Genomic DNA, 24,628 nt, shown 5'->3' on the forward strand with positions numbered 1-24,628 from the left:
CATACTCATGACAGTGTGCCTGCTGGACAGGCCCTCCCACACGTGGATGGTGAAGACCCTGAGGGAGTGTCCTCGGAAATTACACCGATGGAAGGAACGTTTTCAATGGCTCTTTACTATTGACTGATTCTGATTCCGGTTTGCAAAATGTTGAAGGGCACTCTGCTTCAGGCTTGAAGAAGTTGTTAGAAATAGCCGCTCAGGGAAGAGAGCTGCTGCTGTTCTGTAACCTCTGAAAAGTGCTCCGTTGTGCATCTGTACTGTTGTATACCTCTGTAAAATGCTCTGTTGAGTCTCAAAGCTAGGTCTGTGGTAAAAAAATACAATAATAATAATAATAATAATAATAATAATAATAATAATAATAATAATAGTAATAATAGTAATACTGGCCATTCTGGAAAAGGGGACAATTCCCCAAACCAGCCACTTGCTCAAAGGGATAAAAGGCATGACAAGACTGTTGGTTTTAGTTTGGAAGTGGAATTTGAGAGTGAGATGGAAGGAAAGAAGAGTTCTGTCCCCAGCGAAGAGTTGGAAGAGGGGCAGGCATATGCTGAGCTTGGAACTCTTTTTTGTGATGCAAGTGTTGCTTTCCTCTCTTTATCAGTACTGGGTCTCCTAAGAAGTGTTGACTGTTCTGGTTATTGACTCTGGCGGGTTGGCTCTGCACGAGGAATGAAAGGGTACCCAGGATCCTCCATGGCTGGAGGTGGAGCCTTAAGCAAAAGGAAAAAGAGGGTGAGGGGCCTGAATATGAATATGTCCATGAGACTTTTTTCTAGTCATGAGCTGGGTTCAGAAAAAGGTTCTAACTATTCATGAGGAGTATTGGTCAATGTGTTACCAAATAAGAAGAGCAAAGGATTTTGCAATGTAATGCCTCATTAGTGATTTCTCTTTCTCTTCCTGATACTAGAGTTTGCTATACGGTTGGGTGCTGTCTTGTTCACTTAGGTGTGGCACGAAATTGCACGTATCTGGAATACAATGGTCATTTCTGACTGCACTGTTGTTATGTACTTGTCTTTTCTGTGTGTAGGACCGGGTACATTTTTTTGAACTGGTTTTGGTGCTGAAAATATATTTTACGTATAGGACAAAGTAGTGCCTGCTTCTCTTGTTGCCTAAAGCAGGTCTGGCGAACCAAGAAACAAAGGGAAGTGTCCACTTCTTGGATTTCTACATAACGTCATGCCCACAGAGAGGAAAGGACAGTTTCTGTCTTTCTGTCGAGCCAGGTGCAGAGAGAAGGCCAGAGTCCTCCTCTCAGGATGTCCAGGGCGGGACTGTGAATACTCCTCTCTAGCTACCTAACTTAGTTCTGGGAGCACATGGAGAGAGGCCTCCTCTTTAAATGTTAAATGTTAGAGGTATTTGTACCGCGCACCGTCACCAACTGAGTTGGTGTCCAGGCGCTCTGGCGGATCTGCAAACGAGAAAGTGGGATGGGTTAGTAGGTGGAGCGGGAGAAGGATAGTGAGAGGTGGTGTTCTGTTTAAAAACAATTACATAAAATCTCCTTCATCCCTATTTTGCCTTCTCTCACAATTTTGAACTGTCTGGCAGCCATGGCACATATGAGTGGCATGTAACATAGGTCAAGCCCAATCTTTTTTGTTATTGCGGTGACTGTGTTGTAATAGGGCAAGGTTAGTATAAAGTAATGGATGAAATGCAGACTACCCCTGTTCTCCTGTTTTCGCAAACGTACTTGAGTACCACACTCTATGGCATGTAAATCATCATGTCATATTTAAATCACGTTGGAATAACCCCACTCAGAATTTTCATCTCAAAATAGACATAAAATCATTTATTTTAACAAAAATCGTTGTCAACATTTTTTACAAAAAACATCACATAGTAAAACATATCTCAAAACTTATGCTTCAAAAGGTTATCAGTAAATTATTTCTTTTCTCATCTACTTGCAGTGTTTACTAAACTAATCACAATATCTGCAAAGTCTTTAATTCCAAAATTACAAAAAACAGATGAGATGTTTTTTCAAACGAAAGTATCCTCGGATGTTGTGTGAACGCGTTTCGGCCTATTCCCGTCGAATAAACCCCATCGTCGAAAAGGTTTTTCCGGAGGCCTTCATCAGGACAGATACACTTTTGGCCTTTGTTTATTCTTATTTGGCAGACTTGATACAGGGACACCATGGTATTGGTGTTGGACCCATTTACATGTTTCAGGCTCAACTTCTGTATGATTTCTTTGTTTGTGGACGTCGTTTCGGTGTAGTGACTCGACCGCGGATCAAGTGCCCAATTATTGCAAAAGTTCACTACACCGAAACGCTGTGCACAAGGTGTGTGGAATGAAGATGCATCTGAGACCTAGCAATTACATGTAGGATACAAATTGCTGCTGCTTTCTACCGGACACATGTAATGAAAATAAACATAAAACAATGTTTTATTAAACTAAAAATTAAAATATGTTCTGCAAGAATATAACTCTACCTTCTAGTATGAGCAGTGTCAAGGCAATGTGGGGCTTGAACCTGCAACCTTCTGTTTGATAAGCCCATGTACTAAGCATTTAGCTGATAGATCCTTTGCTCTCATTCCTACCTTTTTTCATTATGACATAGCCGTCAAAGGTGTGATGAAGGAAGACACATCTGCAAACTAGCGATTCCAATTGGGATAAAGATTTCTGTTTCTCTGTACTAGTCATGTGTGATGATAAGAGAAACAATGTTTTTATAAGAGTAAAAAGCACCAACCCCAAACAATTTGCCTTGTTTGTTCCCCATGAATAACTCAGAATTCCAGTTCGAGCCTTTTCTACTAAATGCAGGACTAGAGCCTGCACACTTGTGATAAATAAGTTCAGGCTCTGACCAATGAGCTGCTTGGTCTGATTTTTTACAACGTAACGTTATTAATTATGTCATGGTGGTCAAAGGTGTGAGGAATTAAGCTTGCTCTGGCAAACAGCAATCAGTGGCATAGCACAGCATTTGTGGCCCCCCTGCTAGCCATGCTGAGGGATCCCCCCAAGCTCCTTAACAAAGTACAGGGCACGCTACACCCCAGGCCAGCCCGGATCACCATGTGTGTTCAGTATATATGATGATTATGCAACTGCAGGGGCACGCACTACTCCAGGTGAAAGATGTAAATATGTTTTTGAATCAAAGCTTAAATGTTTCACCTAGCATAGAAAGACAAGGGCAGTGTCTGGTCCCCAAATATACCAGCCACCAGTGGTGGTTGGTGAGTTGTTTTATTGGAGAGTGTAAATATTTGCCACAAGTATGCAATTGCGTCCGAGCGTAGCAAGGGAGCTCGAACCACTGCACACAGGTTTTGGGGGTCGGAGCAAACTCTTCCCCCTCCCCTGAGAAAATGTTTTGAATAATGGTTAAAATTGTGCATTATATAGCACACTTTCTGTGAAAAATTGGGTGAAAGGCTAGACAATTTGCAATCGGTTTTTTAGGGTAACTCATGAAAATTACAATAGATGCAAGTCACCAAAAGTGCACAGGTGCATTTCCCAATGCATTTTCATGCCTTTCCCTGCAATGTTTATTTATTTATTGTGGATTTGTAAGGTGCTTATATAGCAAGACATTGAGCCTCATTACACGGACGGCGGTAACCATGGCGCAATTAGCGCCATGGTTGCCGCCGGTATTTTACCGATTCCGCCTTGGTGAATGGGGGAATTACCGCCCTATTCCAAGGTTGGCAGGGTGGTAATTCCCCATTCACTAAGGCCCTTCCCCATTCCCATTTGAGCCCCCTTAGGGTAATTCAATCACCCACCCACCCAGAACATTCAAACACACACTCTCACATACATACTCATTCATCCACCACTCACTGACACATACAACTTCTCTCACATTCACTCACACTGCATTCTCCACACAGGAATACACTCACCCACCCACTCACAACATTAAACAACACACTATCACATTCATACCCATTCATACCCATTCACCCACCAGTCACCCACCCACCAGTCACTCACTCATACACTGTCTCTCACAACCACCCACGCTTCATTCTCCAAACAGGAACGCACCCACACAGAACTTTCAAACACACACTACCACACTCCTACTCATTCACCCACCACTCACTGAAAGACAGATATATACATCTGACATGCACATCACACATGCGAAATACACATACATATTTATTTTTTTGTTAAAAGCCTTCTTACCTATTTTTCCCGTTAGAGTTTTTGGTTCGTCACTCCCGGACCCTGGCTCCTCTGTGCTGCTCACAGACAGGAACCAAGAAGCTGGGGAGAGCTTCCTGGTTCCTGTATATGACGGTGCAAGGAAGCTGCAGGAGAAGGAGTGGGAACTGAATGTGCCACATGTCATGTTCAGCTCCGACCGCTACTGAGCACCTCCTTCTCGTGAGTCAAGCCCCAGCCCAGGCCTCAGACAAATGGGTTAGGACTGGGCAGGTACCCTCTCCAAGACCTGGTGTGGTGGGGCCCCTCCCACCCAGGTGCCATCAAGATCCGTTTTGACATATTCACTCCTAATGGGCAGGCTCAACCTTCCGGTCTGAATTGTTTTTAGCCGATGAGGGTTTGTACCTGCAACCTTGCAATTGATAATGATAGGCATTCCCCACAGAGCTGCTGGCTCTCCCTTTAAAATGCACAGCATTTTTATTGTCACATTGCCGAAAAAGGGTGATCAATGAAAATACATCTAGGACCCAGCAATGTCAGATGGGAAACACTTTGCTGCATGTGTAATGAAAATAAACATAAAACTGTATTGCAACAAATGTCTTGCAACTCTTTTGCAGTTGAAGAAGCTTGGGCAAGATTTACACACGTTGTGTGATTTTCAAAACTCCATTTTATCTTGATTTGTTTAGATTTGATTTCCTTTTATCTGGTCTCTGCTATATAGCAGGCTAAGGCGGGTTTCTGTCTCCTCAGGAGCAAATCCTCCCATATCAGCCAGAGCGTTTATTGTGGACAGCCTCCTCTGTTTTGGTAGCAGTACCATCCTATTGATTGGAATGCTGTAGCTGCCGTGCTTCCTCAGTGGTAAGGCCCAAATTGTGGAATTCCCTTCCTCTGCCCCTACGTAGGCTATCTGACTTTTAATTGTGTAAAGCTCGTCTTAAAACCTATCTCTTTTCATAGACCTGTCTAAATCTCTTGTGCAATCGTTTCACACATTAGCGCCTTGATGCCTCTGGTTATTTGCTTGCGCTATACAAGCGGAAAAACAAAGAAGGAAACGTTTGCTAACCATATGCTTGCATGTGAGAGTGATGTCATGATTGTTCTGATGCATGAAGTCTTGAGCCAAGGCTACGCATGAATGGTCCTTGAATGACAAATAGATCCTGGTATGGCTGATGAGGGGATGGACCAGTGGTTGTACTTACTACTTCCTTATCTGGCTCAGGCAATGACCTCTGCACCAAAGAATAACATCTAAGATACTCCAATACATGAATCTTCGGCCTGTTCCTTTGATGGGCAACATAACACTATAACTGGGTCCAGTGAGAACCTTTGCTCCCTTTTGAGGAACGGAAAGTAGTGGGGAACACAGTGGAAAATAATAATGTTCTGAAAGAAGCAAGAAGCCAACATCTCAAGATCTCGGTCACAGCTCTTTCTAAGTATGATCAGTCCAGTGTACTCTACACTGATCTCTGCACGTTCATTATTATTGCGATAATTAATTTGTTCTTTTGAAGGGATGGACTGTCGAATGTAATTGAAGCCCTCTATTTCATCTGGTTTTCACTTTTCAGTTTGAGCATTGGTCTCTTTGCGAGTTCATGCTGTTCTCCTTATTATTGATTTACGGTTCCTGCTTTTCTAAAACCTCTTGATTCCTAGATCCTCGCTCCTACTCTTTTGTGAACTCTTGATTCTGGGCTCCTGGAGTCTCATTCTTAGACTTGTGGGATTCTGTTTTCTGAGTGATAGCGTTTGGTGGTTTTTCTTCAGCTCCGGTGACACGTACCCTGCTCTGGCTCCAGAACCCTGATAAACGATGATCCAGCAGATGTTTCACAAGTCCAGCCACCGTGCGGCCTGCACAGCTGACCATGCATTGCTTGGTTCTCAAAGAGAAGACTTTAAGGCAGCATTGTGTGTACCACCCTGCAGAGCTTTGGCTCAGAGCTTTATGTCACATTTACTGCCGCTGCCTGCAGTAAGTGAATCTCAACGTGACAATCCACTCACTGCAAGGAAAGGTTTGTGCATATCCTTACAAATGCTGCACTAATCTTTACACAAATTCGTGGTAACACTCAAAAATAACAAAGTGGAGATACTATTTGATGAAGAAGTCGTAAACAATATCCTAGGCCATAGCAACACACAGAATTGGGGATTGAGCTCTAGTTTGAAGCACATGTTGATGGAGAGTTGTTTTCATTTATCTCATGAAGATGGAATTCCACAGTGATCATTAGAAGTCGAATAGGTCTTTTCAAGATGTGCTCTTTAAAAAGCAATGCCTCATTGAAGTATATGAAGTATATGTAAAATATTTCTTGATATTGCAATATGTGGTACTCATGTATTACTTGCTATTGTATTGTAATTCAAAGTGGCAGTCATAAAACAAGTGTACCAACTTCATTGACTGTGCATGAAGCAATGAAACCAGGCATTTTCAGGACTCAGAATGAGAAAGTTGTCCCCAGTGGAGCCGGGGTACCCCAAACCCAGGTGGGCAGACCCCACCAGGTCACTGGAACATAGTTTAAACCAAGAATGTCCAACAGAGAAAGGTACATCCAAATTAAAATAGAAGTGAAGGATGGCATTACCATATATATATAAGATGCTGGCTCAATAATAAAAGAACAAATGTGGGGCATATTGGGCTGGATTTGACTTCCCACATCCGCTGAGTTTCGGGGATTTTGTTGTGTTGAATCTGCACGGCTTGGCTGCCCCTTGGCTGAGGTTTTTTGCAGTTATTTCAAGGGTTTTGTTACACCATTAATTCACCCCTTTCTAAATCCAGCTGCATCTACGCAGCCAGGAAACATGGGTACGTATCACACCCATGCCTATGGATACTAGAGGAAGGCACAGTAACCCACCTGCACACCTCTGCTATCATGCACTACTCTAAAACACATTGCACAACACCTCTGCCATTAGAATGCAGCTATGGCTCACAGTCAAAATCTGGTCTAGCTGTACACATAATGATTCTCCTGCTCTCAGGTACTCTCCAGGCTACCTCTCTGCACTCATCTACTACATACACTACTCTAAGACACATTACACAATGTCACATCCCAGCAATCCCAGGAAGCAACTTCCAACAAGCATCTGTCGAAGATAAAGAAATATCGGGCTTTCCTTCATCATCGTTATGTGTCTTCGCTGTTCTTTCTGCGTTGGTTGTTTTCATGGAGACGTTTGCTGCGTGCATTACAGTCATGTGCCTAATCACATAACCTGTTTCACATTGGTTGAGAGCGTTATTCTGTATAAAACCCTTCTTCTTCAACTCTCTGCTTCTAATTGAACTCAAGAATCACCCTACGCTTGTGTGTTTCATCAAAAATTTGACCACGGTTTCTCATGTTTCCGACTCCTCTTTGCCTGCTGATTCATTGCCCGCACGTCACCTGATCTTTGCCTGTATTTGGATTGCTTGTATTCCGGATGTCTTTTACCTTGCTTGGAAACTTCTGCAGCATGTCCCTGACTGTTCCTCAGTCTCCTTCTCCTCTGTGTCCTACCTAATTACAGAGACATCCCGACTGAGACGCGGAGACCGCTCCTGCTGATTCCCACCTTCTCTGCTCTCGTGAGTCACGTCTGGCTCGTCCTCTCTCCAACCACCAACTCATCTGAAGAAGTCCTCAAAAGATTACTTTTTGCCTGTGCACGCGACCAGGACGCTCTGCTGACACAAGTACGTGCAACATCCCAATTCTAGTGCGTCCCTCGTTCCGTACAGGTAAGTACCCATACTAACATTCCCTCTTTCTCGTTTGACAATTGGACTTCCTTTGGACTACCTCTTACATGAACTTGGTAAGCCCCAGTTGTGAAGGGGGACTATTGAGGGTAATTAGCTTGCAACCATAGTGAAAGGTATATTCCTCCTTTTCTGTTTCCTTCATTCCTTCTATAAGGTGGTCTAATCCCTGAGGTGTTGCATGAACGTAATCTACAGAGAAGCACAGGGTCCTGGGCCATGGCCCTATTGGGATTATCCAGTGTATGTGCCCCGTTCACTAAATTGTTCGGTTGGGTGCTGTACTTACCGTTTGGTTCTAATTATCTTTGTTTGTCCCTTTCAGCCTGTGTTCCAGCGGTGTGATTCTACTGCTCTTTCGTTTGATTTATCCCTTTGTTCTGTTACTCACTAAAACAGCAAAGGGGTGTATCTAAAGGAAGATCTCCCTCATTTCCGAGTGAGGAAGAGACCACGGCCAGGACGGGCCCCAGTCTATCATCCAGTACCACAGTCTGAAGGACCTGGTGAACACGATCAGAGGGGCGACTGGGTGACTACTTGACAGAATCAGAAGCCATGGAAGCATCTGAGACACTCACCAACCGCATGCGAATGGTTGCTTACCTCCACGGGGACATGATTGCAGCTCATGATGCTTTGCTCCAGAGCATCAATTCCTTACAAGACCTCACAAGGGGCCTATCTCAGGGCACTGGTGAGCCTTTGGGTGCCAGTGCATCAGGTTCCGCTTTTCCATTGCCTCATCAAGAACCCATGCTGGTTCTTATGTCGACCCAGTTCCCTCTAACCCCACCTGAACGATTTTCAGGAAAATCTAGGGCATATCGTACATTTAATAACCAGTGCCGACTGCTTTTCTTTGCCGGCCAACCTCGTTTCCTAACTCAACAACTAAAGCAGCCTGCGTATTATCCTATCTTGGTTGGACTGCTGCAACCAGGGCTAACTCCTTGCTAGAATCAAACAGCTACTTATTGTATGATTGTGATGCCTTGATTACTGCTATGAATAGGGTTTTTGACACCCGATATAAGTCACAAGCCACCGATGTTCAATTGCTCAACGTTCGTCAGGGTACCTCTACGTTACTCATATATCTGGCCAAGTTCAACCATCTGGCAGCTGAAACCAGCTCGCCAGAAGATAAGAAGGCTGCCGTGTTTTACAGAGGCCTCTCTGATGAGCTCAAGGACACAGTGTCCACTGTCCCTGTTATTCAAACAGAATTCCCAGAATTTCTGGATTTGGTATTACAAGTGGATGCCAGAAGGGCAGAATGTAGAGGGGAGAAAAAAGCTGTTGCACCAGCTGTCACACGTCCCGAACCACCTCCATCTGCACTACCTATCCCTGAACCCATGCACACAGGAGCAGTCTGTGGCGTCTCTGTCTTCAGTCGAAAGAGAGCATAGACACAAAAACAATCTTTGCATGCATTGTGGGTCCTCCGAACATCTCTTAGAAGGTTGCCCCAAAAAACTACCATGCAAGCAGGGAAACGCCAGGGCTCAGCAATAGATAGAGTCCCGTTGCCGGGTAGTCGTTCATTGGACTCTCCTGATTCCGAGGTAACGCCTCCGTTTAGTCTCCATTCTCTGTAGTGTTTTCCTTCGGTACCCCATTGCTTACCTATGCTGTCTTGGATTCTGGTGCCAGGGGAAACTATATGGATCTAACCATTGCTTGCAATGCCGGGATACCAATCGTTTCTAAGCCTTCACCTGAAACGGGTAGAGCCATTGATGGCACTGCTCTAGTATCTGGTTTGGTTACAGAACAAACCATGCCTCTTTTCTTGTCCACCAAGCACGGCCATGCAGAACACTTAGTGTTCGATCTGATCAAAGCACTGCAGTTTAGAGTGATTTTGGGGCTGCCATTGCTACAACAACATAACCCAGTCGTTGACTGGAGCTACCGGGAAGTACAGTTTCCTTCTCCCTACTGTGAGGTACACTGCTTCCAGACGCATCAAATCGACAGGGGTATACCCTGTCACCCTCTGCTGCATTCGGCCCCTCAGATTGGGTGCATAACATCAGAGACTATCTCAACCATATCAGAAGCATATCATGACTACTTGGATGTATTCGACAAAGGTGGGGCCGATCAACTGGCCCATCACCGCCTTTATTGATCTGCTCCTGGGTGCCAAGATACCTTCAGTTTGCATATATTCTCTGACCCTACAAGAAGATCAGGTCTTCGAAGAATATATCAATAAATCCCTTCACACAGGGTGTATTAGGCATTCCAGATCTCCTGCGGCCTCACCTCTGTTTTTTGTCCCAGAGAAAGAAGGGGACCCGAGACCTTGCATACATTACAGGGAACTTAATGCCAATACGGTAAAAAATCAATATCCTCTGCCTCTGATTTCGGTGTTGCTCGACCAATTGGGCCCTTCAACCATCTTCACTAAACTAGACCTTAGGGGTGCCAACAATCTAGTGAGGATAAGAGAAGGGGACAAGTGGAAAACAGCATTTAAGACCCATTATGGGTTCTTTGAATATTTGGTTATGCCATTCAGGCTTTGCAACGCCCCAGCCACGTTCCAGTTCTTAATGAATGACGTGTTCAATGACATGCTAGACCAGTTTGTGGTGATATACCTAGATGATATACTCATCTTTTCATCCCACTATGACCAGCATCTACAACATGTGTGTTCAGTTCTTCAACATCAGAGAGAAAACCACCTCTACCCTAAGGTGGAAAAGTGTATCTTTAATTCTTCTGAGGTAGACTTTCTGGAGTACAGTCTGACTGACAGAGGCATAGATAGGAGTACGTCCAAGGTCAAGGCCATCCTAAACTGGCCAGTTCCTTCAGTGAAGAGTCTACAGTCCTTCTTGGGTTTCTCCAATTTGTATCGACATTTCATCCACTCCTGCTCTGCTTTGGTGGCCCTGCTGACCTCAATGACCAGTTCCAAGATTCCATTCTGTTACTAGAGGAAGCCCAGGATGGTTTTGATGCTCTAAAAGTCTCTTTTACAACGGCACTTGTGCTGCAGCATCCCTATCCCGACCTCCCATTTTTGGTGGAGATGGAAGCTTCTGGGGTAGCTGTAGGTGCCATTCTCTCTCAACAGTCTCCCGACACCGGGGAGGTCCATCCAATCGCCTTTCACTCTTGTAAACTCTATTCTTTCGAAAGGAGCTATACTGTTACGGAGAGGGAAGTGTTGGCGGTCAAGGATGCCTTCATGGAGTGGAGACACCATTTGTTAGGGGCACGAGACATGGTCAGGGTTTACTCCAATCACCGCTCCTTATTAGCCTTCAAGACCATCAAATGCATTACTGCAAGACAGGCTTGGTGGCATCTGTTTTTCTCTCATTTGACTTTGTTATCACCTACCGCCCTGCCCGCTTACATGCCACAGCAGATGCGCTTTCATGCCTACATACCGATAAGGCAAAGGGGGACCCTGTGGTCCCGCTCGTTCTTCCTCATCATGTGGTCTGTGGGTGCACTCCCCAGCCTTCGTTGAAGAAGGCCATGAAGTTTTGGGTTTCCCACAACCCTACCGAAATATGTGACCTGAACTTGGAGATCGGTAATGGTCTGCCTTGAATACACGGCCGGATCTATGACCCTACCTGTGAAGCCCATCAGCGGGCCTTGCAATGGTCTCATGATTCTTTGTTCACTGCCCATCCGGGTCAGTGGAAGTCGCTTGAACTCCTGAGGCGGTGGTGTTGGTAACCCTCAATGTCCTGTGATATGACTGATTATGTCTCCTCCTGTGCCGTGTGCACTCAGTGAAAGAAATCTCATTCCAAGCAGATGAGTTTATTGTTGCCTCTCCCTATGCCTTATAAGCATTGGTTCAAGGTATCCATGGACTTTATTATGGAGCTCCCTTTGGTCCGTGGGAGCCACACCATATGTGTTGTGGTGGACTACTTCACGAAGTTGGCTGTTTTTGTACCTTTCAATGGTCTACCATAGGCTCCCACTCTTGCTAAATTGTTCTTACGACACATTTTTCGATGTTTTGGTCCTCCATCCAACATCGTTACTGACAGAGGGTCCCAATTTACGTCCCACCTTTGGAATGCTTTGAGCGAATCATTCCAAATCGACGATAGATACTCCAGTGCCTACCATCCACAAACTGATGGTTAGACTGAATGTCTGAATGCAACATTAGATTATTACCTATGTTGCCTATGTCTTCAGTTTCAGGAAACTGGTTGGCTCTTTTGCATATGGCAGAATTTGCATACAATAATTCTCTTCATGCTTCGACAGGTGTCTCCTCTTTCTTTGATATATACAGTCAGCATCCAAGGGATCGTCATCTCTAGCCATCTATTCCACTGGACAATCCTGTGGCAAGGGATTGCGTAAGCGACCTGGTATCTCTTCACAAGGACATCCGGACTCATCTCATGCGTGCACAAGCACGCTCCAAACGCTATGTGGACTTATACCACTCTAAAGCTCCTGACTATTAAGTGGTCATGCAAGTCTGGCTGTCTACTCAAAACCTCAAGATTCCGGGTAAGCGATCTGCCTCACTTTATCGGCCCATACACCATAGTTTAATTGATCAATCCGGTCGCAGTGCAGTTGAATATACCTACCTCTTGATGTTTACATCTGGTTTTTCACATTTCCTTGATTAAACCATGTCTGCCTAACACACGTCTTCCATCCCAACCAGCCCCGGTGGTAGTGAATTGTGCTGAAGAATACAAAGTCACTGCCATACTAGACATGCAATACCGAGGAGACTCCCCGTTTTACCTGGTGGACTGGAAAGGTTATGGCCCTGAGAACAGGACCTCGGAACCTCTTTCCGACATCCACGCCCGATGTTGCTGCATCATTTCCACGCCTCTAGGCGGTGGCAGCTCCTATGGGGGTGGATACTGTCACGTCCCAGAAGGGTCGTGAAGCAACTTCCAACAAGCATCCGCGGAAAATAAAAAAATATCGGGCTTTCCGTCATCATCGTTATGTGGCCTCGCCGTTCTTTCGGCGTTGGTTGTTTACATGGAGATGTTCACTGCATGTATTACAGTCATGTGCCTAATCACATGACTTGTTTCACATTGGTTGCAAGTGGTATTCTGTATAAAGCCCTCCTTCTTCTTCAACTCTATGCTTCTGATTGAACTCAAGTATTACCCTACGCTTCTGTGTTTCATCAAGAATCCGACCGCGGTTTTTCCTGTTTCCGACACCTCTTTGCCTGCCGATTCTGCTCTGTCATTGCCTGCATGTTATCTGATCTTTGTCTGTCTTTGGATTGCTTGTATTACGTACTTTGCTTGGAACCTTCTGCAACGTGTCCCTGACTGTTCCTCAGTCTCCTTCTACTCTGAGTCCTACCTGATTACGGAGACATCCCGACTGAGATGCAGAGACTGCTCCTGTTGATTCCCACTTTCTCTGCTCCTACGAGTCACGCCTGGCTCGGCCTCTCTCCAACCACCAACTCATCTGAAGAAGTCCTCAAAAGATTACTTTTCCCCTGTGCATGCGATCAGGGCGCTCTGCTGACACGAGTACGTGCACCATCCCGATTACAGTGCATCCCTCGTTCCGTTCGGGCTAGTACCCATACTAACATTCCCTCCTTCTTGTTTGGCAATTGGACTTCCTTTGGACTACCTCTTACACAAACTTGGTAAGCTCCAGTTGTGTGGGGACTATTGAGGGTAGTTAGCTTACAACCATAGTGAAAGATATGTTCCTCCTTTTCTGTTTTCTTCATTCTTTCTATAAATTGGTCTAATCCCAGAGGTGTTGCATGAACGTAATCTACGAAGAAGCACAGGGTCCTGGGCCATATCGGGATTATCCAGCATATGTGCCCTGTCCACTAAGTTGTTCAGTTGGGTGATGTACTTACCGTTTGGTTCAAATTATCTTTGTTTTTCCCTTTCCGCCTGGGTTCCAGCGGTGTGGTTCTCCCGCTCTTTCGTTTGATCTATACCTTTGTTCTGATACTCACAAAAAAGGCAAAGGGGATTATCTAAAGGATGATCTCGCTCATTTCCGAGTGAGGAAGAGACCACGGTCAGGGTGGGCCCTGGTCTATCTTCCAGTACCTAGTTTGAAGGACCTGGTGAACATGATCAGAGGGCCAACTGGGTGAGGACTTAACACACAACACCCCTGTCATTAGAATGCAGCTATCCCCCATGATAAAAAAAAATCTGGTCTAGCTGCACACACAATGATTCTCTTGCTCTTGCATACACTTCAAACTACCTTGCAGCACCCATCCACTACATGTACTACTCCAAGGCACTTTACACAACACCTATGCCATTGGAATGCAGATATCCCCTAAGATAAAAATCGGATCTAGCTGTACACATAATGATTCTCTTGCTCTTGCATAATCTCCAGACTACCTCACAGCACCCATCCACTATATGCACTATTCTAAGACACATTGTACAACACCTCTGTCATTAGAATGCAGCTATCTCCCACAATCAAAATATGGTCTAGCTGCACACATAATGATTCTCATGCTCTTGCATACTCTCCACGCTAGCTGTCTGCACCCATCCACATGCCTGCTCAACATGGGTGGCTAGCAGGGTCTTGGCAACCCCTACCTACCTTCGTATTGGCTAAAATGCGCACACGCATACTATAATTCTCTGTCAAATTTTCCATACCTGCACTTCTGTCCCCCAAGGGTGTTCAACCTACCGCACGTTGGGGCCAAACCAATGGTGAAAGGCGTTATACAAATGTCAATTGCATTACACAACATATGTACGTTTTTCACACTCAACATGTCCTCTGATCTTCTTGAAGACAACAGAGTTGTGGATAAGAAGTCACAACTAATGATTACACCGTGATTTTAAGTTATAAGCCACTGGTTTAAGCTCTTGTTCACCTTTTTCGTATTATAAGATTCTTTGAAAATCATTACATTTCATTTTTAATGTCCAGGGAAAGCGAGCAGACAGTAGTAAAAATGTTTACTACTTTATTTAAATGATGCATTCATTAATTCTTTCCAGCCACCCTGATGGTAAAAAGAAGGAGTAATCTGAGTAGAACACAGAGGAAATGGATGCAGTGATTAATCACAATGTACAAGAACTTCACCGGGTACAGCTCAAGACCTAACAACTCTTGCGTTTGTAACATGTCCAGCCTGCACCAAAGCCAAGAGTGTATTTAGGAGGAGCTGTCATGCAGCCACTTGAGATATCCTACCCTTTCTGAAATCATCCTCTGCATTCTTATAGGTTTCACCTGAAGTCATGGCACCCTGGTTTAAAGTCCACTTGACTATTTCCGAATGGGTCTTACTGGATCCACTTGCTCACAAATGGGTTTTTGTACATCCCCCGAATAAACAAGAAAGTTCCAATTGTGATTTAAATGAATCAGGTGATTTTCTATTATTGTTCCTGGAGGTTTTAACAGAATAGAACACTTGCTTCTTATAAAGGGCCAGCCTCCATGTTGCAGGTTCAAACCCTGCAGGGCCAACTCAGCCTTTTACCTTTTTGAGGTCAACACGTTGAGGGTGAGTGGATTGGAATGCAGGCAAAAAGTATAATTGGATATTATGCATGTATAAGGTTTTGGGTGACTTTGTCAATCCAACCAATGTGACCATGATGGCTGGGAAATAAAGGTACAGTGGGTTTCCAGTGGGTTGCGTTCTAATGAAAAACTCCAAGCCTACGAGACCTCCATGTTCTCCCCTTGATATGAGGCAGTTGTTTGTGGGAAGACGTTAGAGAAAGATATGTTCTGAAGGTGACCCTGAGTGGCTGCTGCATGACTGGGAAAGACCCTGCAGATGAGCTTCCGTGCTATCTTTGCTCAGGCTAAACGCCTGCTAGAACGCGGACAGGATTGTACGAGCAGCAGGAAGCTACAAGCGTGCTGGGATTGACCCCATGACCATTTTTCCGTATGCTGAAAGGCTTTTTTCCAAAATATCAAGACATTATCATTGGCCCTGATTTGAAAAAGACGGTGTGGACCGTCGAAACACGTGTCATCACAAAGGGCATTTGGTCACACAATATATCACTTTATTAACACCAAGATATCGAGTCGAGTCTTTCTTTTATGTGTCTTGGCGCATGAACATAACAAGTGTAACGCAACCTGATAGTATGGCTGGGAAAGACCCTGCAAATGAGCGTACGTGCTATCTTTGCTCAGGCTAAACGCCTGCTAGAATGTGGACAATACGAGTAATAAAAGTAATATTAGGTAGGCCTCCTTCACCAAGAAAACCAGTTATGGCTTGATGCTTATATGTACTAGGATTGGCTGCTAGAAGTAGAAGTTCAAGGATTCCGAAGATGATAGGTGATGTTACTGTTGTACTGGGTGCATGGAAGATATGCCACAATTCTTGTTTATGCTGAATACATTCATTTGGGAAGGAATTTGTTGAAGCCAATACTCTGGAAATACAACATCAATTCCCAGTCACTTTCCTAAAAGCTATGTTTGAAAGCAGAAAACTCGGCAGTAAACTTTTGTAGGAGCAATTGTTATTGCAGGATTACTATAATCCTTTGTTTGAAATGTTTTGTATTGATATCGGATTTTAATTGTACGATTTTGCATTCTCATTTTGTGGGATGTTAACGGAGAAATTGTCAAAGGTATGGTGATGTTGGTGAGCAAATTGGGTGAAAACACCTATATCCCAACACTTAGAACTGAGAGGAATCTAGCATGAAGCAATACATATAAGCGCAGGCTCTTATAAAGAGCCAGGCCAGCAAAGGTCCAGCGAGGATCACATAACAAAACCATGCATGCTCGTTCAAGTACAGGCACTGGTCCAGTGAACAAAATGGACGATTTCAGGATGATGCCCTGGGTTCTGACAGGATCAGTTCGAGAGGTTATTCTTGGGTAAAACCATGGACACAGCGATTATAGTCAGCTAGTGGGCCTTGAAAATAGTTGCGACCATGCGCCGTTACCCAGAACTTGAGAAAGCCACATGGAACATGTACTTTACAGCGTAAATGATGATTGGAAACTATGCCTTAAGTTGATGAAGCAGCAAAATAGGCTTCAAAATGACATAGCTCCCCTGTAGTAAAAGATTTTTTTTAAATCCACAAAACCAACATTCTGTGCATTAAGTATTAATAGATTTGCTGCCACACACATAAGCATAATAAAGGACAAAGTTACTATACTTGCTTCTTTACTAGCCGCTTTTATCAATAGTTCTGTCTTTGCAGGGGTTCTTATTGATGAGCTAAAAAATACCTGCCTTCTGCCCTTGCTCAATACACCTTTAAAAATCTGGCAAGGCTACCATACGATGCCCCTTGCCGTTACACCATTCTTTGGTGATATCACTGAGAAAGTGGTCATTACTCCACATTTGGATTTCAACGAGTCCAACAACTTGTACATCGAGCACCAATGTACGATCCAGCCAACTAGAGGAACAGAGTCTGCCCTCCACATCATAAGAGATGAGCTTCTTCAATTCTTAGACAGAGATCATCATTTAACAGAACTCGTCCATTACCTTTGGCACGGTTCACAATGCCATCTTGCTTAACCGCAAGGAGAATTCCTTTGGCATTAAAGACAGTGCCCTGGGTAGGAACTTGTCTTGCCTCCTTGATAGAAGAACCCAGATCCTCTCGAAAGCTAAAATCTTTAACTTTGTGGTACCCCAAGGCCCCATGTACTCTCCATGATCCTTTAACACATACATACAACCACTGGTTGACCACATCACACCTTTATGCTGAAACTTACAAACCTATGCTGATGACAGGCAGATAGGATTCAAGCTGCGAGGCAGGCAACCCATCTCTAGCTCCCATCTCAATTGCTTCTTGCCTTTCCCAGTCCGAGCACTGAATATATGACAACAGCGTATGTCTAATGAGGTCCAAACTCAAACCATTCATGTGGGCTCCCCTATGATTCCTTCTCTGCCTTTTTCCGGGCACTCTTCTATGGGCCCTCAAGCTCTGGTTGTTGCAGACAGACTCCCCGGGAAGTGGGGTGTCTTTGATGACTCACTAGCCTTCACCCTGCATGTCCTAGAACTATCTACCAAATCACATTTCCAGCTATATGTGCTCAAGCTCACCCTCCCATTATCAATTGTTCCCACAAGGAGAACGTGACAAGGACCTTGGTCCTCTTTAGGGCCTAATACTGCAGCAGTCTTTACCTTGGCCGTCCCTGGATTCTACTTCACCAGATGCATGTCATGCAAATCAAGACTGGCCAACTGATTGTTGTGCTGAGATCTAGAGAGCACTTACTCCTACTTTGAAAGTACTTCACAGTTTTCCAGTGGATCCCAGATCTCTTTCACAGGACTGTGTGGTATCACCAGATCTATTGGCATACAGGCTCTGGGTCCCTCAGTGCAAAGTGGCCAAGTATTGCTTCAAGGCTCTTATAGTCTGCTGCTCCCAGGTGCCAAGCCATCTCTCAGCTGAATGGAGAGAAGATCTGGGCAGGTCTAGTCTCTGGAACAATCTGCCTACTTCTCTCAGAGCGAAGGAAAACCATCTACATTTTGAGAAAATCCTCACCACTCTCCTCTTTGAAAATGTGTTTGGCCTTTTCTACTTTTCTTTGTGGCTGCACCAATACACCCTCCGAGACCTACCTGATGTACCACCTGTCTCACTTTGGAACTACCCTTTGTTGTCTTGGTTTGTCTTGCCTTTACACTTACCTCACACTTCTATTATCCCCTTCCCCTCTCCAGTCTACCCCAACCCGTATCTGATATGAATGCCCCAAGGATGCAAACATCAGTTCTCTTCTTCCCTCTTTCCTCTTGGGGCTACGAATCCGATTGCGTCATACTCAAATGCTTCCTATGGCCTCTTCATGCTTGCACTGAAGCCTCATAAAAATGTCTTAAGGCCCTTTGGGTCTGCTCATAAGGTCTAGCATTATCACTGAAAACCAACGAGTGATGCATGCACAACTACAAAGCAACCTCTGGGACCCACAATTACTCAGTTTTTAAAAGATAATGCAACTCAGTGCTAACATCAAAAGTGTGGAGGCAGTAGATGACCCACTGAAATGGGATCAAGCTTAGCCAGTATCACTTCCTGAATTCCTAGACGGATTTCATAAAGTGACACTGCATAAGGAACTCACCCATGCAAGCTATCTCATGCAGCATTGTGAAGATGGAGCATGGGTGCCTCACAAATAAAAATGACACCTGTTCTATGTCCACCATAATAGGACAGAAGTCCGATCTTGCGTCCACAAACTCACAAAATGTAGCATTGCACAGTTTCATACTGTCATAAAAGGCTTTGCAGCTGCTGACCTAATGTGCGTGCCAGGTTCTTTTTTCATAGTTAGGTGCGCTATATAAATATATGAATAAATAAATAAATAAAATGCAAGTCAGCAGCAAAGACCAAGGTTTTCAGTTCCTGAACAATAGATGGTGATCATGGAATGTCTTTCTTCTATGTTCTGTTCCAATCTTTTGATTGGGGTTTCAACCTAGATACTAAAACTAAATGGATTCACATTACATGTTAGTTACGTTTCAAGGTTTGGGTCCTATCCCGTCCACTTTTAGGGAAATGAACACCTATCCATTCTGTTCATGGAAATCAAAACTTCCCCGAGGCTTTAGGGAGTTAATTTAATGGTGTGAATGTCCTTATGCCCAACCTGGTATGCAGCTGTTGGGATGCACGTACAATGTCCCAAAAAAGGAAAAGAGGTATAAACTACGTAAGATGTATTAGCCTATGGAGTGGCTTGTTTAAACGTGATGTTGTAATTAACATGTGTTCTGTGTAGTTAGAAGATTTGGGATATATGTGTTACTTTGTATCTAGTTTTAAATACATGTTAGTTTGCATCATGTAGCAACATAACAAGCAACAATGTAATCACAATTTTATCTGTGAGGGACAAATTTGGGGCAATTTTATAGCACCTAGAGTGAAGAGTGAGGGGCTCTGCACTTGCGAGAGATGGAGTTTGTCAACAGAGAAGCAATAATCATGAACATGTGGGTACTTGAGATGACTTCGATTGAATATGTAGTTAGGATATCATGCTGTTATGAGTTCTACCGTCTGTATATAGACACTTGGAAGATTGCAGTCTGCTTTAGGCCGCAGAGTTTCTGATTTGCAGTACCTGAGTTTTTCTTAGTCCCAGGGTGTTTGGATGATCAGGTCAAGAGAGGGGAAGGGAGCGAACAACTTCGAGCAAATGGCGATAGCAGGCCAAATGGTCTCTGGAGGTGAGGACGGAATTAATTGCCCTTAGGTTGGGTTTATGGCCAAATGGATATGTAAATACAAGGGATAGACTTCCGGAGAACAAAATTGGGGTTAGGTTATAAATGCATGGAATGGATACTTGAGGGCAGAGCTTGAACAGTGTTTTATGGTTCCATCTGGATTCTCAGGAAGATAAGCATAATGCATGCTAGGACGGCCATATGATTCAAGATGGAAGTCGCATGAGGTGAGGCTAAGGAATGCTGAAGGGGCAGTTTTGGACGGCAGCTTGTTTGGGGCGATAAGGAGATTATTGTGCGATCAAAGGAATGGTCATTATTTTCTCTCCTCCCTCTAATTTAAGAAATCCTATTGAGGCCATGCACATCACATACTGGGTTCAAATTTCAACTTTTGAATTGTTTGAGATAATAAACCAATTATATTTCAGGATGTCATGATTGACTATGTAATGAGATTACGTGTGAAGTGGATTGTGTTTAGTAAATATATCTAATGGGATTAGAGAATGTTGGGGATGATAAGTTTTCTTGTAAAGGGTTAGCCAATGGGGATTGTAGGATGACGTTGTAACTGGAATGTGTAATTATGTAAATTATCTAATTTTATGTACAAAAACGATAACTGTTTTGAGCACGGTACGGAATTGTTAGTTTTCAACTTCACAAAGCTGACTAACCCCTTCTGTCGTTTACAGGTAATAAACTCGCTTTTCCGACAATGTGCATTCACTCTCTTTTTTTGGAGTTGTTTTTCATATCAGGTTTTGGGTGTACTCTTCTACACAGTCCTGCCCAGACAAGTAGAAACCACAGCTTGAATGGAACATGCTGTGCGTCCAGATAGTAAAGTGAGCCACCCGGAATCCTCACTGGCAACACCTGATAATCCACTTACCATGTTTTGAGAACTCCCACAGTGTTTGAGAGATGCTTTATGTAGAGAATCTCCATACTTACCACATTTCAGCAGTCTTTGGATTTCCCTTGTCATGGATCATCGGGAGAACACATTTTAGTTATTTACTGCAAATTGTCAGGGTAACAAACTCTAAAATGTTTTCTGCTACATATCATTGGCACTATCAGGTCCAAAGCTGACAACATTCCTTCATGCTTGACAACACTATTAATTTACAGGTGACTAATGTAAATTTGCTACTTCGATGAAGCAAGAGTACAGCTGACATCAGCAAAATACATGAAAGTGGACCCTCGGAAAAATATTGTCGAAACAAAGATTCTCTACATGCCCAATTTTCACATGACACCTCTGTCATTTGATGCCTGAGTTGCAAACGTCCTTCTCAAACATATGAGTCTTAACTCTGTATTCTCGACTGATGTGAAGTTGTAGAGGCTCTCGGGAGGGTTGTTGACAAATTCTTCCATCCTTGAAAATCTTTGAAAATAGCTATTCAAGTGGGTTTTGTTTACACCTTTTGGTGGTGCCAAGGGACAATTTCGTTTGAAGTATGTGCTTTATAGATGGACACTAGTGCTGTTGTCAGTATTTGGGAGAGTAAAAGTAGGCTGTATGGTTAGTCATGTTTAGTAGAATAAAATTTGAAAAGTATACCCCCCAATGTGCAACCCTGAAAGCCAACTGTAAGTGGCTGGATAGATTCTTCTTCTCCAGCACATAGTTCTGAAAGTACAGGGATATATGTTTGCCATTCATGCCACGACAGTGGAATACGTCCTCTCTAGCCAAGATCCAGCTCATGCCTGGCGTGTGTCTTGGGCATGCATACTGTAGGACCGTCCGTCTCTGCTTCTTCTTTAGTGAAGGGGTCTTCCTAGAATTTTAAGTAAGAACACCTTGATGTGCTTCACATATTTCTTATTTCTGAATTAATGTATTTTCCGTATAACCCAGCAGTGGATTATATCATGCAATGTGCTTGGAGAGGGAAGGATGAACTCAATGAAGTGAACATGTATAGTGCTCACAAAGGTTTATGTAGATGTGAACATTGTCGAACTTGCTTGATCATGCCACCCTTTTGGGCACCATTTCCCTCCTCTGCCTCTTGAGTCCCGGCATAGAGTCTTGATGGTTACCGTTCACATGGTAGTGGGGGCCTCCAATTGCACCAGGCACTTTAAAAGCCAATCATCATTATGAATGCAGTGCTGTGCGTACACAGCAGAGGTAGATGCCAGTCCTTTGGATGCCCCAGTTCACTCTGATGTACCTCTCTACCTTTGCCACCACCAAAGTAGATGGGATAGAGAGTCCCCCTCGGTCCATTGAACATGTTCTCAAAATAAACAGTCCCATACAATGTTACCCATATGTTTTGAGATGGTAGCGGACCAGCTTATCACTGCTAATGTAACGCATGCACAAAGGATACTTAAGCCTGAACAATGGATGCAATTACATAGGAAACTCTGCTTACCATGTATCATGTTTTTGAACAAATCAGCAACAATTTCTGTCACGTGTACTATTTGGATTTTTCACACTCTGCGAATAGACCCTCGTCTCCAAACAACTTTATACACAGCAGTGAATTCTAGGCTCAAAATTCAGTGTCTAGCAAAAGTACTCTGGCCTCGAAGTCTCACTTTTATAGGTTTGCTGAGACTCCATACTCGATCTGGAGCATAGAAGCAGCCTTTCAGATTCAGTAGTGTCCCTCCGGGTCCAGAGATCTCCGCCATTGCTGGCGGACTGCGGCCTTAGCGATAGCGTTTCAAATTTGATGTAGGTCTCTTTTAAAAGTTCCTCTTCCCCAAGAGACTGAGGCTTGTTCTGAAGTTTCAAAACTTTGTAGAGCAGGAAGAAAATTAATGGTAAGATAATCACGCATGCTGCGCTGCTGGCTATGGCCAGGACAGGGACCTCAGAGCTGCTAACAATGCGGAACCCATCGGTAGAGAACACGATACACTGGTCTTTCTTCGGCTGGAGCCCTTTCGGGCAAACACATGCCATGTACTTCGTGTTAGCCTGCAACCCGTCTATGGTAACCTTGTTTTTTGTTGGATCAGTACTCAGCCGAAGCATGTCCTTCTCCCCATATTTGGAGTAGAGCACAGCTAAGACGGTATTGCTTGCTGCGTTCAGTGTCTGCCAAGTCAACGTGACCCTATCCTTCGTCTCGATGACTACTTGCAGACTTTTGACAGCAGAATTTGATTCACTGAACATTGTGATGTTCAGGGGAGACATGTCTTCCCTTTTGACTGAGTCAGCTGGTGGTCCTTTCTTATTCAGGTTCAACGATGTTTGCATCTTAGAGTTCTTCTTCCCATCGGGCATTGTCTTTGGTGGCCTCTTATCGGCAGGAATTATGGCTGTTAACACTGCCACAGACGTCACTGTTGAGGCTGCTATTGATGTCATTGGTGGCCCCAATGTTGGAGAGCGTGTGGTTGTGGGTTCAAGCTCTTCCTTCAGAGTCACCTGTGCAGTAGGTTGTTGGTTGGCTCCAAATCGTTTTCCAAACCTATGTGGAGACACCGTGGTGGTGACCACACCGATCACAGTGACGGTTATCGATGCTTCAGACATGCCTGCCAGGTTTTTTGCCTTGCACCTATATTCCCCAGCATCTTTGTAGGAAATGCCTGTCAGGCTTAAAATGGACCATCTGACACCATCACCCGGGCTCTCCTGAATCACTGAAGAAAAGCAAAAATGTGCAATTGTTAAAAAAAAGCAACACTCAGAGTGAACAACATTTAGTTAAAAAAATACTTCAAAACATAATTTGGGCCTCCTAACGAGTTTGGCAGTAACTCTTTTCAAAATACCACCAAACTCACTTAACGTTACCACTAATTGGTCTGGGGTAATTACCACAGGATTACAAATACAACAAAGGTAATGTTGGTCCTTATTTCTGGAGTCCATAGACCTCTAAGGGCCTCATTACAAGGGTGGGGCTCCCGTAATGAAGGGTGACGGTACGGGACCGGCACCCTTCTTTACGAGAGCGCCTATTACGAGGTTCCCTTTGTGGGACCCGGAACAGACGTCTGGTGAAACCAGACGTCCTTTCCGGGTCCCGCGAAGGGAAGAGGGAGCTAATAACGGGCCATTCGTAATGTGGGCTATGGGGGCTCAAATGGGGATGGGTTCCTACAAGGAGGAATTACCGGGTCTTCCAATGTCGGAATGTCCCGGTAATTCTTCATTGCAAGAACCCGGTATTGGAGCCCGGTATGGAGGCAGCCATGGCGCTAATAGCACCATGGCTACCTCCATACTTGTAATGAGGCCCTATGTCTTGTTTCCTTGTCGGGAGTGTGTACCTGTTTTGTGATAAGTACTGTAATGACTGTTATCACTAGTAATGGTTATTTTAAATATGCACCTGTTTTGTGTACCTGCCATGTTTATCATTTGTAATGGTTTGATTGTTGTTGCGCTCTTTTTTACTCTACGAAAGTTG

The 24,628-nt window shown here is 44.1% G+C and overlaps 1 protein-coding gene across 1 annotated transcript in view; it reads right to left on the reverse strand.

Moving 5' to 3' along the window:
- Positions 1–1,795: 1,795 nt before the first annotated feature.
- The window catches only part of LRIT3 (leucine rich repeat, Ig-like and transmembrane domains 3), a 351,531-nt gene continuing 328,698 nt past the window's right edge, over positions 1,796–24,628 (reverse strand). The window contains exon 4 of the mRNA XM_069630736.1: positions 1,796–23,855. Within this exon, the coding sequence (XP_069486837.1) occupies positions 22,765–23,855 (1,091 nt within the window). The 3' untranslated portion in view covers positions 1,796–22,764. The remainder of the gene's footprint in view (positions 23,856–24,628) is intronic.

This window comes from Ambystoma mexicanum, chromosome 6q (genome assembly GCF_040938575.1).
Source record: "Ambystoma mexicanum isolate Mex_15411 chromosome 6q, UKY_AmexF1_1, whole genome shotgun sequence".
In the NCBI taxonomy this organism is placed as follows: domain Eukaryota; kingdom Metazoa; phylum Chordata; class Amphibia; order Caudata; family Ambystomatidae; genus Ambystoma; species Ambystoma mexicanum.